Source organism: Giraffa tippelskirchi, chromosome 2 (genome assembly GCF_054371585.1).
Source record: "Giraffa tippelskirchi isolate mGirTip1 chromosome 2, T2T-mGirTip1v1.2.pri, whole genome shotgun sequence".
Lineage (NCBI taxonomy): Eukaryota > Metazoa > Chordata > Mammalia > Artiodactyla > Giraffidae > Giraffa > Giraffa tippelskirchi.
In genome coordinates, this window is record NC_137276.1 from 87,998,178 (window position 1) to 88,015,997 (window position 17,820).

A 17,820-nucleotide genomic window follows, 5' to 3' on the forward strand; every position below is an offset into this window, starting at 1 on the left:
TTGACATTGATTCTGGAGATCAGTTGTCTTCTGTCCTAATACTTCTGGTAAACTTGTGGTATGAATTTTAGTGGAATCGAACATTTGTATGTAATGTTATTGAAGAGACCTTTCTTTGATGAAATTACTTATAACTTAGTTTTGCTTTTTTGTAATTAGCAGTAATACTGAAACACAAGAGTCCTTATTTGGCATAGGATTGCCAGACACAGTCAGGCTACGTATTTTTAGTTTTGCATTCTGAGTCATTAGATTAGGTAATATTTCTGTCTGCCTGAGGGTCTGGCCAACATTACTTTCCTATTAAGGGTGGTGAAATCCTTGCTCTTAATTTTGTGTTGAAAATTATAAGTATAAAAATCCATCTAGGCAAAATCTGTAAACTTATAGCTAATACTCTATGATTTATGTAGAAAAAGCTAATAAAGAAAGCTGTCTTTAAATGTAGTCATTTTATGACAATGAAAAGTACTTAAAAAGTATTTCCTTTATTCTTATGAAATAGAATCTAGTATTCTTTTATTCAGAATTTATTGTGAATGATAATATGTCAAGTTTCCTTAATTGATTAAGCGCTGTTTGAAACTTTACAAGTGAAATTTTGTTTTTTAAAAAGAATAATTTATTGGAAAAGTGCTTTTAATTTATTGGAAAAGTGCTGACAGCTTTACTCAAAATGACTTTTATTTTTGCTTGAATATCTGTTTCTCATAATGGTGAAAGTTATATGAGCAATACACATTTCTAGAAAAATATATAAGAATGTTAATATTTATCTTCATGGTAATGTTTTCCTTTTTGTTGACTGACTTGCTGGAATTGATTTCTTTATGTGTGTTACACTTATTTATATTTTGTTTATTTTCAAAACTTGATGATTACCTTGGATCATATGAAATAGTTTTCAATTGATTGTTATAATACGTTAATGCTGTGTATTTCATTTTCAATGGTTGTCTATTGTTTAGGAGATACATAACACTGTACATTTTTTCTTATTGCTAACAGTAATTGAGAGTCAAATGACATAAGTCAGTGCTTAGAATGTCAAAAAAACGTTTTGCTTTCTTAGTTAATTTTGCTTTCTTAGTCCACTTGTCCTCTGATACCCTAAGGTTTAAAAAAGAAAATGCTCTAGCACCTTTGGTGTTTTCTGATGCGTTTGTTTCTTTTTTGCATTTGTCTAACATGTCTTTTCCTGATAGGCATTTTTCCTTAATAGCTTCTATAGGTGATTTGAGATGACTCCTTAAATCTATTTTCTTATATTAAGATGAGGTATTTTGTTAGATTGAAAATAATAATCCATTATAAAATGATGACTCAAAGCTGTGTATTTACTAGGGCAGTGTTGATTTCGATTCCTTTTATTCTTTAAAGAAAAAACAAAACATTGAAGGTGATATAAATATGGATTTTATAGACCTCACATTTACAAACATTCTTTGATAGGAAAAATATTAAGATTCTGTTTCTAAGTATTTTTTCCCAATTTGTCATAATTTATCTGAAAAAGTTAGGATTAATCTCATGATTGGATCTTTTTGTTTTGTATGTGTGCTTTGAGGAATGTAATGTCTTTCTGAACCTAACTGATGTGGGTATTCATCAGTGATGATTTATAGGTGACAGTGAAGCTGGTTGATTAGATAATATGTAGGAGAGTTTGTCTTTACAGATAAAACCTTGTGCAATTTTATGGAAGTGTTTCTCTTAGTGCTGAAATCCTCCATTGAGGGCATGCTTTATCTTAAATATTAATGTACTTTCTTACCATTAAAATTGAAAAAGCAGAGATATTACTTTGCCAACAAAGGTCCATCTAGTCAAGGCTATGTTTTTTCCAGTGGTCATGTATGGATGTGAGAGTTGGACTATAAAGAAAGCTGAGGGCAGAAGAATTGATGCTTTTGAACTGTGGTGTTGGAGAAGACTCTTGAGAATCCCTTGGACAGCAAGGAGATCCAACCAGTCCATCCTAAAGGAGATCAGTCCTGGGTGTTCACTGGAAGGACTGATGTTGAAGCTGAAACTCCAAAACTTTGGCCACCTGATGCAAAGACCTGACTCATTTGAAAGGACCCTGATGCTGGGAAAGATTGAGAGCAGGAGGAGAAGAGGATGACAGAGGATGAGATGGTTGGATGGCATCATCCACTCGATGGACATGGGTCTGGGTGGACTCCGGGAGTTGGTGATGGACAGTGAGTCCTGGCGTGCTGCGGTTCATGGGGTCGCAAAGAGTCAGACACAACTGAGTGACTGAATTGAACTGAACCATTAAAATAATTCATTATTTGACAGTCTGTCATTTGGTAGTAATATAACCAATTTTAATTGCCTGGTTTTTCAACAGCTCTTTGTTTAGCCTCATGTAGACTAACAAACCAGAACATTCCCATGGGTTTAATGAGGTCTCTAATCACTGTAGTGATCTCTGTAAAGTGTGAGTAGTTAGCCTCTTGGTAAACTGTCTTATGTTATTCCCTCTGTCTTCGCAGATAAATTATTAGTCATAACTGTAGCAACAAAAGAAAGTGATGGATTCCATCGATTTATGCAATCAGCCAAATACTTCAATTATACTGTGAAGGTATGGTATATCTTTTAATTCATGGAGATTTTAGACTGTGTGCCTGAAGTACATTTTTCATAGTGAAAACAATAACAACAGCAACATGATCTATAATTCACAGGAGGGAGATGAAATTTGATTATATAATTGCTGTTAGTTTACACTTACTTGATTGTTTTAAAGATAGGTTTCAGCCTTGTTAATACTCTGCCACTCAAACAGTAATTTCCTAGTATTCGCTAATGCTTTGTATAAACATGTTCTATAAAACAAAAGAAGGATATATATACACACACACATATACATTTATGTATATTTAAATATATTTATATTTAAATATTTAAATATATTTATGTATATATATATACACATACATATATATTTGTTTTGAGGAGTCTTATATGGGTATAACATAATTAAGCTTTGACAGTAATTTTTTTCACTTTGAAGATTTTTTTTTTGTAGTGGGTTTGTCTACCTTGGTATATTTCTTCATTTAGGAGAATTGCAGAATTGGAAACATTACTGTGAAGCAGATACTTTTTCTGTTCCATTATTGGGAGGTGCTTTTCTTGTTTTTTGTTTGTTTTAGAGGAATTTAGTAACATTATAAAAGGGCTTTATAACTTATCTCTAGGAGAATATCTTATTGATAAATGGTCAGAAGAAACTTGGGAAATTTGGTAGGACTGGTAAACAGCTGTGAAAGACCTGCTTTGTTTTTTTAAAGTTATTTATTTTTTAATAGAAATAAGGCTGTATCAGCTAAGTCTTTTCCATATATAGAGGAGAAGAGGGAGCTATCCCAAGGTAGGAAAACAAACAAATGAATTTAATACATTTATACAACAAAACAATAAAACTTAAAAAAAAAAAACAAGGAGAGAGGGATTGCTTTTTGCTTAGGGAAAAAGTGAGCTGTTCTAGTATATAATGCACAAAAAAGATAATATTTGCTACATAACTGCTAGAAGACTAGGTACATATATTAATGTAGAACAACTGTTAAAAGAAGCTAACTTTGCTAAAGAAAGAGATCTAGGTGTTTAATATAGGATAAAGGAGAAAATACGTTAGAGAAGTTTGTTGGGATACAGAGGAAATACTGCCATATTTCCTACATGGAAATGGAGAAAAATTATGGTAAAATAATTCTGAAATCCAATGAAGGACATCATAAGGGTTCAGAATGGAGAGAGTGTGGAATATTTCTAATGTGTGAGACACTGTTAGAACCTTTATACATGGCATGCTATTGATTCATTATATAAACCATGTAAGGTAGATATTACTTTGCTTATGAGCCAGGAAACTTGCCCCAGGGCATGTAACTTGAACGGGTCAAATCTTGGACCCCAGCACCCTTTGTCTGACTCTGGAGGTTTTGATCCTCCTGTTGTCTTTCCATTATGTGGTTCTGAAGTATGGACCCCAGACCACCAACATCAGCATCAGCTGGGAAATAGGAATGAGGTTTCTTAGGCTTCTCCCCACCTTCTGAACCATAGACTGAGGATTGGGCCCAGCAATCTGTTTTAACAAACCCTCTGTGTGATTCTGATGCATACTAAAGTCTGTCTCACTGATGGAGTGGAAAGAAAATAAGAGACTAGAGCTTAATGGACACAGCACTACACAGAGTAGGTGCTCAGATATTTAGGCCCAGTATTACTGTAGTATTGGAGAAGTCCAAAAGGATTGTGGAACAGAAGTATAACAAATGTAAGGGCCAGAGGAAGCCAATTTTTAGGTCAAGAACTAATGTTCTAATAGACTAGCCCCAATATGAAGCCAAATTCCCACACCAGTGTTTCTTTCTCTCTTCAATATAAGTAGTGAGGAAGTGCTAACTAGGGATCTGAGGCTGGGAGTCCCACAAGCTCTACCAGCCAGGCTTGTATTTGGCTCAATGGTAAGTAAATTTAGAATTAATAATATTTATTTTCTAAATTAATTTTATATTTTTCTTTTGTATTCTTAATTTCATTGCCTCTGAATTCACAAATCTTTTAGTACAGCAGCCCCCAACCCCCAGGCCGGAGACTGATACCAGTCAATGGCCTGTTAGGAACCTGGCTGCATAGCAGGCGGTGAGCGCGGGTGAGCCAGTGAAGCTTCATCTATATTTTCAGCCACTCATCGCTCACATTACTACCTGAGCACCACCTCCTGTCATCAGCAGCGGCATTAGATTCTTGTTCATCAGACAGATTTCCTGCCAGATTGAAAAGTGATCTGGAAAGTTTCTTCATTTTCTTTCCTTTTCATATCAGTCTGAATAAAGAGAATAAGATGTGAGAAATACTTTCTGTGGCTTCCCTTACCAATCCCCAACTTCCTGGGATTAGTGTCTGCTTTTGAAATGTTAAAATTGAGAATGGCATTTTATGGGGTGGATAACATTAAAGAATTATGACCTGATCTAGGCATCAAGTTTTTTTTCTGTCTAGCATCATGAGTGTAGCATTTAAAGAGTGGTGCTATGTTATATTGTACAAGCTGCTGGTGACTTCCAGTGTTTATGACACTTCATAACCTGAGTTGTGCCCGGGGATCAAATGTTGATTTCATTTACAGGTCCTTGGTCAAGGAGAAGAATGGAGAGGTGGTGATGGAATTAATACTATTGGAGGGGGCCAAAAAGTGAGATTGATGAAAGAAGTCATGGAACATTATGCTAATCAAGAGGATCTGGTTGTCTTGTTTACTGAATGGTAAGAGAAACAATCTGTGGCTTTTTTGTTGTCAATTGGTGCCATCCTTTTGGAAGACACTTTTTTTTTTTAATTTAAAATTAAAAAAGTTTTTTGGCTGTGCTAGGTCTTAGTTGCAGCGCATTGCAGTGCATGGGCTTCTCTTTATTTGCGGTGCATGGGCTTACTTGCCCCAGGGCATGTGGGATCTGAGTCCTCTGATGAAGGATCTAATCCATGTCCCCTGTATTGGACGGTGGGATTCTTAATCATTGGACTGCCAGTGAAGTCCCGAACATTTGGCTTTCTAAGTCTGTATTAAATTATTTTAAAAGAGTTGAAATTCATACTTGCATAAGATATATTGAATTATTTTATTCACAATGAATCATTGTTTTAAAAAGTAGATATTATTCATAATTATAAAACCATGGTCTGACATATTTAAGTAATATCAAATTTGATGAGTTATCATAAATACCAATGGGAAGATAGGGCATATAGGCTAAAATTTTTGTGAAATTCATGTCTTAACCTTGATTTGAGATAGAATAAAGATCATATTGAACATTTCTATTGAGAGAGTAACTCAGTGGATTCTGGTTTTTCAGGAGGAAATAGATCATGTAAGTTATAAGCGAAAAATTTTAAAAAAAACATGTTTAATAAGAAAGAAAAATCTTTCTCATATGTAAATATCTTTTCTTCTACTAAATGTGGAATGTCTGCTGTGTTTCCTTATCTTATGTTTTTAATAATGTCATGTTGTCATGAAGCAGTATTGGTAGACACCTTTTTTCCTACCATTTTCCCTACATTCTTTTTTATCTTTTGGTCATTGGTTATCATTTTAAATCTTGCATTTTCCGCTTTAAGTTAGGGAATTTTTTATATCTCTCCCTCAGTTTGAAAGTCCAAAACCACAAATTATTACAGATGAAAGTAAGAACAGTGCTTTTTATGTAAATGTAAAATAAAGGCAGAAATTTTGAATTGAAAATAGACATACTGGATTTCTGGTGCCATCAACACTTATAAATTTTGAAAGGTTCATATATTTGCATCTTTAGAATTTCCCTATTGTCTCCCAGGAAAAAATAAAGTTCTGCTTATAGTTACTAATTCTTGCAACATGAGATTGATGGTTAGCTTGTGTACCAAGAAGTTTTCTACAGAATCTATAAATCCTTTAGGAAAATAGAGCAGGATGTTCATACTAACTGTTTGTATTAAACATTGAGTATGTTTGGTTTAAAATTACCAGCCATTTTGGTCAGCTTGAATTTGCCACATATACGTTTTGATTTTCACTTGGAGGCAAATTCTCCTTGTAAAAGTTACCACATATGAGCCAGTAGTGGTTTTGGGTTCCCAAACCTCTTTCTGCATCTTAGGAAGAACTCCTTTTCCTCACCCTTTGCTCCTTTATCAGATTACCCCTCCCATTTAAGGGAGCCCCTCATTTAAGATTTAAGCTTGGAGGAAACTGGTTTAGTAAGGGGCCAGTTGGTTTCTGATAAGAAAAGGGACACTGTGAGATATCTGAAGACTGCTTGAGGTTGTGTTTATTTATTTAGTTGATACTTTAAGACCCAGTGTGACCAAAAGATAACAATAGAATTTTAATGCAAGGTCCAGTGTTTGCCAGGCACTGGTTTGGAATATATCAGTGAACTGTGGATAAAATTTCTTGACAACTGCCTCTGTGAAAAGAGCCAGCTAACTGAAATCACGCAGGTGCAAACTCCCCAAGCTCTAGTCTAAGAAGCAGCAGTAACATTTTCTCTTTCATGACTCACCATATCTGTCTTCCTGGAGAAACCTAAGGATGATGAGACAGTAACCGAGATAAGAAGGATGGACAATTGGTACCACTATAGAGCTCTTCTTTTCTTTTTTTTTTTTTTAAAGTCAATACCCTTTAAAAAATATTGTGGACAAGTGATCAGTACTGTTGAAGTTGTGGGTAATCCAAGGTCAGGGAGAAATGAATTTGACTCTAAATTATTTGAAATAGGAAAACCATTTTGCAGTAGAATTGTTAATCTCCTAATTAGCCTTACCTCCACTTAAGGCTACTAAAATATACTTATTTTAGTAAATCAAACCAATTGCTATTTGTTATGTGAGTTTTTAAGGACAATTTAACTGTACTAATTAGTTTTATGAAAGTGTTGCTGCTGCTAAGTCACGTCAGTCGTGTCCGACTCTGTGCAACCCCATGGACAGCAGCCCACCAGGCTCCGCCGTCCCTGGGATTCTCCAGGCAAGAACACTGGAGTGGGTTGCCATTTCCTTCTCCAATGCATGAAAGTGAAAAGTGAAAGTGAAGTCGTTCAGTGGTGTCTGACTCTTACTGACCCCGTGGACTGCAGCCTACCAGGCTCCTCCGTCCATGGGATTTTCCAGGCAAGAGTACTGGAGTGAGTTGCCATTGCCTTCTCCTTATGGAAGTGTAGGTCACTACTATATGAAAAAAAAAACGAGATTTATGTACTTAATAGTTTAGTCTTTAAGAAAATAGCTTTGTTGAGATATGATTTATATACCTTGACATATGCTCACTTTAAGTGAAAAATTCAGTAATTTTTATTAAATTTACAGAGTCGTGGAATTATTGTCACTGCTCAATTCTGGAACATTTCCCATATCTCAGAATGGTCCCTAGTGTTCATTGTGACAAGCTTTTGTGAATTAATTTGAAAGCAGTCTTATAACATCACTTCCATGGGAATACGTATTCTAAACTGACTTTTGGATGAACATTTAAAATTAGAGACAGTGTTCATAAATATACAAGTTAAGATTTACCATATTTAATTTGCTGCTGCTGCTGCTAAGTCGCTTCAGTCGTGTCTGACTCTGTGCAACCCCATAGACGGCAGCCCACCAGGCTCTTCCATCCCTGGGATTCTCCAGGCAAGAACATTGGAGTGGGTTGCCATTTCCTTCTCCAATATTTAATTTAGATGTAAATAAATATTTAACAAGGGTTTGGGTTATTCTTAAAACAAAATGAACACTGAAACTCTTCATATGAGAAAGTACCACAAACTTTTTTTTCAAGTTACTTCACCCTGCAGTGTGTGTGTGTGTGTGTTTTATTGCAATTAAGATGCTTTGTGAAATTGACGATCTCCTCTTGATTCGAACAACTACCAGTATATATAATGAATTTGATGACTTTAACGGACTGGACAAAGTATGACGAGCTCTTTTGAAGCAGGCTCATAGAGATTTTGGGGACAAATATTGTAACATACGACTACCATTCTAGCTTTTTAAAAATTCAGTCTACCTTACTCCTACCATTATTTAGCAAGAGCTTATAAATTGCAAAGTCAATTCCTTTATCTTACCTCAAAGTCATAAAGTTAACCATCTTTAAGCAAATACTTCAATGAACCAAGGAGTTGCTATATTCCAAAATCGTGGGGTAGATATTTTCAGAGAGGAAATAACCATTTTGGTGAGTCCAGTAACCACCACCAAATATGCTTTTCAAATATTTCATATATTGGGATTCATTATGTAAAAAGCGCATCTGATTAATGACATTTACATTCAGTGCCACCACAAAATATAAATTTCAGCCCACATCACAATCTGATCAAGAAATGGTTTGTTGTTGTTGTGTGGAGTAAGAGAAAGCAACACTTCAAAACATTGATTTTATTTGCTTTTTAGTCAGCTTATGAGGCACCCACTTAATTGCTTACTGAGCTTTTCACCTTTCCAGTTTGCTTCAAATGCTGAACGACTGTAGAATGGTCTATGTTGAGTTCTTCAGCAACTTCCTGTGTAGTTTAAGAGGATCAGCTTCAGTGATTCTCTCAGTTGGTCATTGTCATCTTCCAATGGCCGGTCACTGAGCTCCTTGTCTTCGAAGCTCTCATCTCCTTTGCAAAACTTCTTGAACCACCACTGCACTGTACATGTATTAGTGGTTCCTGGGCCAAATGCATTGTTTATGTTGTGAGTTGTCTCCATGCTTTATGACCCATTTTAAACTCAAATAAGAAAATCACTTGAATTTGCTTTTCATCTAACATCATTCCCCTAGTCTAAAGTAAATATAAAATAAACAGCAAGTAATGTCTTTTGCAAAAGCTAAAGCTAGAAATGTGCATTCAAATGATGTATAACATAGCCACATTTATTTAGAATATATTCCACTGTCAAGGAAATGGCAATCCACTCCTGTATTCTTGCCTAGAGAATCCTGTGGACAGAGGAGCCTGGTGGGCTGCCGTCTATGGGGTCGCACAGAGTTGGACACAACTGAAGTGACTTACCATGCATGCATGCATTGGAGAAGGAAATGGCAACCCACTCCAGTGTTCTTGCCTGGAGAATCCCAGGGATGGAGGAGCCTTTTGGGCTGCCATCTATGGGGTGGCACAAAGTCGGACATGACTGAAGCGACTTAGCAGCAGCAGCAGCAGCAGCCACTATCAAACAGCAAATTCAACAATGCAAAAACTGCAGTTACATTTGCACCAACCTGATAGTAGTTTTCTAAATGACTCTGTTATGGGATTCAGTAAACACTCACTGAAAATACAGGGATAAGCTTAGTCACAGAAATCTTTGCTGTTAGCATATATAGAATATATACTATTCTCTCACTTTGATTATACATTGCTAACTTCTGTTCACTCATCATATTGAATTGTAATTGTTTTTATGCTTCAGATAGTGAAACTGAGGGCTATACCTGATTTGCGTATTGTCAGGATATTTAGCAAGGAATCAATAAATACTAGGTAAGAGTGAATTGCATTAAAAGACAGAGAAGCATTTTTCAAGAGGCAGAAGTATGATGGATGCTTTAAAACTATTTGTAAAGATTTTTTTTCTTCATTCATTTGGAGAAATGGAATGACTTTTTTTTTTTTTTTTTGGAATAACTTATAAAGGCAGGAAAGCATCCAAACTTTCTAAATCTCAAAGATAGAAAGTATTTTAAAAATTGATTGTTGGTTAGAAACTGAAAATGCTGCTGCTGCTTTTGATCTTTCCAGTGTTGACCAATGTTTGTTTCTTTTGCTTCTAATTAAATATTAGAAAAAGTGATACCAGTGAGCAGATTTTTCACTTGGCATTCAGAATACATGTTTTGAGCAAAAACTTTGACCCAGGTACTGAGCTTAACACTACAGAAAAAGAGATACACAAAGATCCCACCCTCAAAGAATCTCATATTGTACTGCAGACCCAAAACTGAATTGACCTAATTTAGACAAAAATTTATCTTCATGGTCAAACATTGGCATAATCTCTTCAGAATCATTTACTTTTAGAAAATTGGGAAAGATTATGTTTTTATTGGATCATTTTGCTAGTTGTTTGTGAACACAGTTTTTATGATTTTGTCATTGTTATAGGAAATATAATTTGTATTTATTAAAATTCTATAGGTGACCAGATCCTATCTTATTTTATTCTATGAAATAACCATGTTATATCTTTCATAATTTAGGCTACATTCCCAATATGCCTACATTTTATATTGCCTTAGATATTTCATTAGAGAGGGAAATGGCAACCCACTCCAGTATTCTTGCCTGGAGAATCCCATGGACAGAGGAGCCTGGTGGGCTGCAAAGAGTTGGACACAACTGAGCAGCTAACTAACACACAGTTTATACAGAAGACAGAGTAAAATTTTTCTGAAAGCAAAGCTTTTTAAGATTGATGGCTACAATTTTAACTAATTATGGCAGATTTATTGATAGATTTCTTCTTGGCAATGAGGACAGTTTATGTGTGCAACCACCAAGAGCCTAGTCATTAGCAATGGGCAATATTTCATTATATTAGTATGAAGGAAAGCCAAAACACATCAGAGTTTTCAGTTTCTACATGGCTTTTTAATTTTTTCCCTTGTATTTTAAGGAAAGGTTAAAATCTTTAGCTGTCACTTAAACATACTGCATTGCCTTCAGGCTCATCCATGATGTGAAATATGATTAGGAATTACATGGGAAATGAATGACTTTTTAAAAAAATTGTTCAAATGTTCTTATTAGTGTTTACTGGCTGTATTAGTGGGTATGTTGGAATAAGGAAGAACCAGACTGTATACAAAAGAAGGATTGGTTGTTTATACATAGCTAGATAAATGGTACTAATTTTTCTACTTTTTGTGTGTAGACATAAACCAGGTTTTCCGCAAACTAGATTATCTACAAACCAGATTACCTACTCCTTGGATCTTTTTTTTTTTTTTTTTTGAGTAAATATGTATTATTAAGCATCTGTTACTGTGTAAAATATGGTGCTAGCTGCTATGGCTGGATTGGTGGTGGGGCAGAAGTTGACTGGGACAGAAATCTTACCCTCTGGATAGGCTTTTCTATCCATAGCTTTGGATGTGTTTTCTGGCATAGCTACATAATAATAATGTAACATTACATAATCATATGTATATATTATTGTATATAGTATATTGTATGTATTGTGTATAAAGTGACAAAGTGAAGTCGCTCAGTCGTGTCCGACTCTTTGTGCCCCCATGGGCTATAGCCCACCAGGCTTCTCCGTCCATGGGGTTTTCCAGGTAAGAATACTGGAGTGGGTTGCCATTTCCTTCTCCAATATTGTGTAGAATATGTAGTAATATTATATAATGATACTACATAATAATAATGGTATTGTAGCTACATAATAATAATAGTATTGTAGCTACATAATAATAATTGCTGGGGAATGAAAAAAAGCTTCTTGCTTTCTTCACTGATTCAATGAATACTTGGTTGTGTGTGCATGTGTGTTTGTGCACATATGTGTGTGCTGTCACTTCAGTCATGTCTGATTCTGTGTGACCTTATGGACTCTAGCCTGCCAGGCTACTCTGTTCATGGGATTCTCCAGGCAAGAATGTTGGAGTAGGTTGCCATGCCTTCCTCCAGAGGATCTTCCTGACCCAGGGCTCAAACCCTAGTCTCACGTCTCCTGCATCGGGAGGCAGGTTCTTTACCATACTTACTGTGCACTAAATATGTATCAGATTTGAAAGTTCTAATGTTGCAGAGATAAATTTAACTATCATTTAAAATTAGAGGGAGATTTTCATTTAACTATTTATTTTACAAGTAAAGAGACTGATTCAGAGGCGCCAGGTGATGATGACTTGTGGTCCCACAGATAGCTAGCAGCTTTGAGCAGCTTGAGGTCTTGCCACAGTGTCTCCTTGGCTGCCCTGTCTGCTAGGAGTTACCTCAGGACTTGGCTACTCTCAGGAAACTGTCTGGAGAAAATGACTCTCCACCCGGGCAGTGTCCTCATCTGACTCCTACCTCAACCCAGCCTCAGTAGGAGTATTATATTCAGAAAATGAAATTATATACCATTAAGAAAATCCTCCCAGTAGTTGTTTTTAAAATAGTCCCTACTTTGTCCGAGTTTGTTCCTTCCCCTTCCTTCAAAATTCCTACGATAAATTTAATCATTTCTCTTGTGATTATTTTGTAATTTATTCCGCAAGTTCAAGTGAGTAGACATTTTCAACTGCTTTATCTTTTAGGTGAGGGGAGAGTGGTTCTATAGTATTGTTTTTATCATCAATTATCTGTGAAAAATATAGATATGTTTTTAAGATGAAGACATGATTAAGGAGAGAATTATCAGGTGTATTGCTTCTTGCATGCTTCATTAGACTTTAAGCTTTTAAAAACCAGCTGCTAATAGTTTGGGTGATCATAACTTTTGGCTTAAATTTATATCAGTGATGATGAATGAAGTGTGGGTTGGGGAGGAACAAATAAATAAGATTAGGAAACACTTCTGTTGTTTTCCTCTCTGACTTAGGGGAATAATACACAGACGAATAAAGTGTTGTATTTGGCATATGAAGGAAGACAAAGCAGTCTAGTATAAATAGTCACTGCCAGCATGAATTTCAGTTCAGTTCAGTTGCTCAGTCGTGTCCAACTCTTTGCGACCCCATGGACTGCAGCGCGCCAGTCTTCCCTGTCCATGACGAGTAAAAAATGAAACATTCTGTGGGAAAAGAGAGGAAAGGAGCTGTGGGGATTAATAGGATGGAAATTATCTTTTCCATTTATGTTGCTCACGTAGAGGTTTGTAGAGGTGGTGAGATTTGGATGAGGGTGAGTGGTTTGGATCCTATTGGGAAAAGGCATGCTAAGCTGATGAAACATCATGATTAAAGACATAGAAGACAGATCAAATAATTCAATGTGACTTCAGAACAAGTTATTTAATGGAAAATTAATGTAAGTCTGATTCATTTAGATTTTATTTTACAGGCCAGGGTTTGGTAAGCTGTGGTCTGGCCCAGGCTCTTTTCTGTAAATACTTTTGTTGTAGCACAAGTGTGTTCAATTATTTACATATTGCCTATGGCTGCATTGTACCACAATGGCAGAATTGAGTCATCCAGCAGAGACCATATTGCCCTCAAAGCCTAAGGAATTTTCTCTAAAAGGCTGCTGCTAAGTCTCTTCAGTCGTGTCCAACTCTGTGCGACCCCATAGACGGCAGCCCACCAGCCTCCCCCATCCCTGGGATTCTCCAGGCAAGAACACTGGAGTGGGTTGCCGTTTCCTTCTCCAATGCCTAGATAGTAAATATTTGCTGAATCCCACTTTAGACCATAGTTCTGATCCAGTCAAGGGACTGATCCAGTCAAGGACTGGCACAGAAAGGTTTTCAAGAGAGTTTGTCAGATCGTCCTTATTAGAGGGGATGGGTGATGGGGAGGCTTGTAAGATTTTTGAATTAATCTAGTCCAGTGTCTTCTAGTAGCAGTGGAGAGGCTTTAAATTCTAAATAGATCAAGTAGATGGGCTCAATGGGTTCTGGAGAAAGATTTGATGAGAGAGGCCATGGAAAGGGAAGAGGCAGGGCTGAATGAAAGATTTTCAGCTTGAGTCACTGTATGGTTGATGGTGCCACAGAAAATGGAAACACAGAAGGACAAATGCTTGTAAAAGTTTCAATGACCTGTCAGAGATAGAACACTGACGTGTCTGGTAGAGGGCTCAGTATGACCACATAAGGTGAAAACCGTATGGTTTTTGCAGGACCCAGGAATATTTACCACAGTGAACTGTGGAAAGTTTTATCTTATTCTTCACATTTAAATGTATCAAATTCCTATGAGCATTATTTTTATGACTGTTGTGGGCATTTTTTAAAAAGTTTGACCTTTTGGGTTGATGTGACTAAAGTCATTTTAAGTAGAAAAACTTTCTTGCCCTTTGAAAAGTTTTAAATCGGTTCAAAAAAACTTTTCTAAAGTACTTCAAGACAGAAATAGCAATGCTACTAGAATGAAATGAGAAAGTTTCAGCAACCTTACATTTTTATTTAAAGTCAAATCCTTACTTGAATTATGTGAAGAGAATTTTTGCCTTTTACATTTTGATCCACAGGAATTGCTTTTTGTTATAAAGGTAATGCCTACTTATAAAATTGTTAAATTATCAGAATACAAATTGCCCACAACTCCTCCTTTTCCAGCTGTTGACTTTTGCTAATAGTTTGAGATATACTGTGGAGATATTAAGTCCTTCACTGGTGTTACAAAGACAGAACAATCATTTGGCAACCGTAGCTTTATAACTTCGAATACATGATATTTGTTGTTGTTTAGTTTCTATGTTGTGTCTGACTTTTTGCGACTCCATGGACTGTAGCCAGCCAGGCTCCTCCATCCATGGAATTTCCCAGGCAAGAATATTGAAGTGGGTTGCCATGGCCTCCTCCAGGGGATCTTGCCAACCCAGGGATAAAACCCATGTTTCCTGCATTGGCAGGCAGATTCTTTACCTTTGAGCCACCAGGAAAGTTTGAATACATGATGCTACCTGCAAAATATCTGAATCAGTTTGGTCCAAGTCTCCAATCACATGATTCTCTGACATAATGAGCTCTTTTTTATCCATCTCCCCAGACAATTTATGGGGTCCTGTGCCTCAGAGGGTTTGGCTTTTTGCCTTACCTCTCAGGGCTTAGTTACCCTGGTAACTGGTCTTATAAAGCTAGTTTTATTTCCTAATCCTCAGTATTTAAAAAAGAAAATTATATCAGCAACTAGTAGTCTTGAGGAAAATACCCCTGTTAGAAAAGATAGGGTTATCCTACAAGGCAGAAATCTAAAGTGGTCATACTTATGAAATCAGCTGTACTTATTTATAAGAAAAAGAGAAACTTGATATATTTATATAAATATTTTGTGAAGTCAGATTAATTCAGTTTTTCAAATAAACATGGAGGGGAGTTGGCTTGAGGTTTTATTCAGAACAAATTTATTCTGATTTAAAATTTATCTTAAAATGTGTCTTTGGCTAAAAATAAAATTATTTAAAAGTACAGGCTTGTGTAAATTTAAAAGTAAGTTTTTGTCCTGCCTCTCATTTCTTCAGCTCCCTTTCTTATAGTAACAAAAATGTTAATTTTGTTAATGTTTTTGAAAGATTATTATGGTGTTAATTTTTAATTTTTGTAACAATAGCTTGATGAGATATAAGCACTACTTTCCCCACCATTTTATGCTTAAAGAAACAGAAGCATAGAGAGTTTGTTACTAACTTTCCAATGATTACTCAGATAGCAAGTGATAGAGCTGGAATTGGAATTAGAAACCCATCTGTTAGACTTCAGATTGTGCAAACTGAATCACTTTATGATTATATTATTAATGGTATTAAAAATGTTCTACCCATTGATCCTAAAAGAAAGAAAAAATTATATGCCAAATATGTACATATATACACGTAAGTATATATATGTAGATAGATAGATATGTTTTAATTTTGAAGTTATTTTTTTGTAACAGATAAAAAGCAATGATAAAATTGAAATTCTCTCGGACAATTTAGAATGAAAAAAAATGGTGTAGCTCTCTAAATCCAACTTTACTTTTACTAATTTTTAAAAACTGCCTACGCATAATTACTAAATTTAGTTTCACATTAGCAACATTTTAATCTCCTTTAAAAAAAAAAAAAGATTCAGAAGTGAACTATCTGGTGGGGGTGAGTATGTCAAGTAATTTTTACTTGTAAAGTCTGGTTCACCATGAAAGGGAAAGAGGAAACAGAGGGTAGGCAGCTTCCTTTTTAAAGCCCAGGACTTGGAAGCATGAACACACTAGTTCCACTCACATTCCTCTGGACAGACTTGGTCATGTGTAATGGTCAGGCTTCAGAGTAGTCTTTAGCCATGTGCCCAATTAACATAAGGGGATTCCATTATTTACTGATGTTTAACTTTTCAACACTTTTTGGAATTTTGATTTTGGAGAGTAAATGATTATTAAAAAAATTAAGACTAATACTAAAAAAGCTGTCTTTTATTTGGACTTCATTGCCAACATAAACACTTATATATAACTTAATACAATCCATATAATTTAAGTTGGGGGAGACTTGTTTGGTTTACTCTGCAAATAGTTGGAATTAATCTGATGTTGGATTCTAAATTCTGATTTTTATTAGAGAAAAATAATCTCTTGGTTTATATCTCTAAATTTCGACAACTGTATTTTAAAACTTCTTTTTTTCCCCCTCATCAAACAGCTTTAATGTTATATTTGCTGGTGGTCCAGAAGAAGTTCTAAAAAAGTTTCAAAAGTCAAACCACAAAGTGGTCTTTGCAGCTGATGGAATCCTGTGGCCAGATAAAAGACTAGCAGACAAGTATCCCATTGTGCACATTGGGAAACGCTACCTGAATTCAGGAGGTGAGTAAGACACTAGAAGAAAAGTATAATGTGAGTCATGGATTAAAATATTGAGGAAACCACCTTTTTAAGAAATATGTAACTACAGACATGTTTTAAATAACCATTATCTTCTTATTACTATGGAAAAATTATATCTGTTTAAATTCACAGTGCGTTTTATAGTTGACAAAACATTTTCTCATCTATTATATCATATGATGGTCCTATAAACACTAGTAATGTGTTATTACTAGTGTAAATGTTATTTATGTGTAAATGTTATTATTTCTACATTACAAATGAGAAAACTGTGTTTCCCCAATTTAATTGACTTCTCCACTAGACATTCAGTTATTAAAGGAAAAACTACAGGGATTCTGGTCTTCTGACTATAATTTCATTAAGAATTTGCTGGCTCTAGGTTAATGGGCTTAGTAAATTCCCTTACTTAGGAAAAAGTGCAAGCTACACTTGAGTCGCTTTAAAAAATAGACATTAATTTTATCTATACTTTAAACAAGTGGCCTGGTGGCTCAGATGGTAGAGAATCTGCCTGCCAATGCAGGAGATCCAGGTTTGATCCCTGGGTCAGGAAGATCCCTTGGAGAAGAGCATGGCAACCCACTCCAGTATTCTTGCCTGGAGAATTCCATGGACAGAGGAGCCTGGTGGGCTGCATTCCATGGGGTCGCAAAGAGTCGGACACGACTGAGCAACTAACACTTTGACTTTCTTTCAGTTTTATTTTCTTATTTTAAATATATCAGAGTAAATGATTTGTCTTGAAATCCCTAGTCAATAAGATTCAACATTGAGTGCCTAGGTGAACTTAAAGTACTGCCTTAGCTATACAACTA

At 35.6% G+C, this 17,820-nt stretch overlaps 1 protein-coding gene across 8 annotated transcripts in view; it reads left to right on the forward strand.

Moving 5' to 3' along the window:
- PLOD2 (procollagen-lysine,2-oxoglutarate 5-dioxygenase 2) overlaps positions 1-17,820 on the forward strand; it is a 107,353-nt gene that overhangs the window by 45,545 nt on the left and 43,988 nt on the right. For all 8 annotated transcript variants that reach the window (XM_081573952.1, XM_081573953.1, XM_081573954.1 and 5 more), the window contains 3 exons: positions 2,502-2,593; positions 5,153-5,289; positions 16,818-16,981. In XM_081573952.1, the coding sequence (XP_081430078.1) occupies positions 2,502-2,593; positions 5,153-5,289; positions 16,818-16,981 (393 nt within the window). The remainder of the gene's footprint in view (positions 1-2,501; positions 2,594-5,152; positions 5,290-16,817; positions 16,982-17,820) is intronic.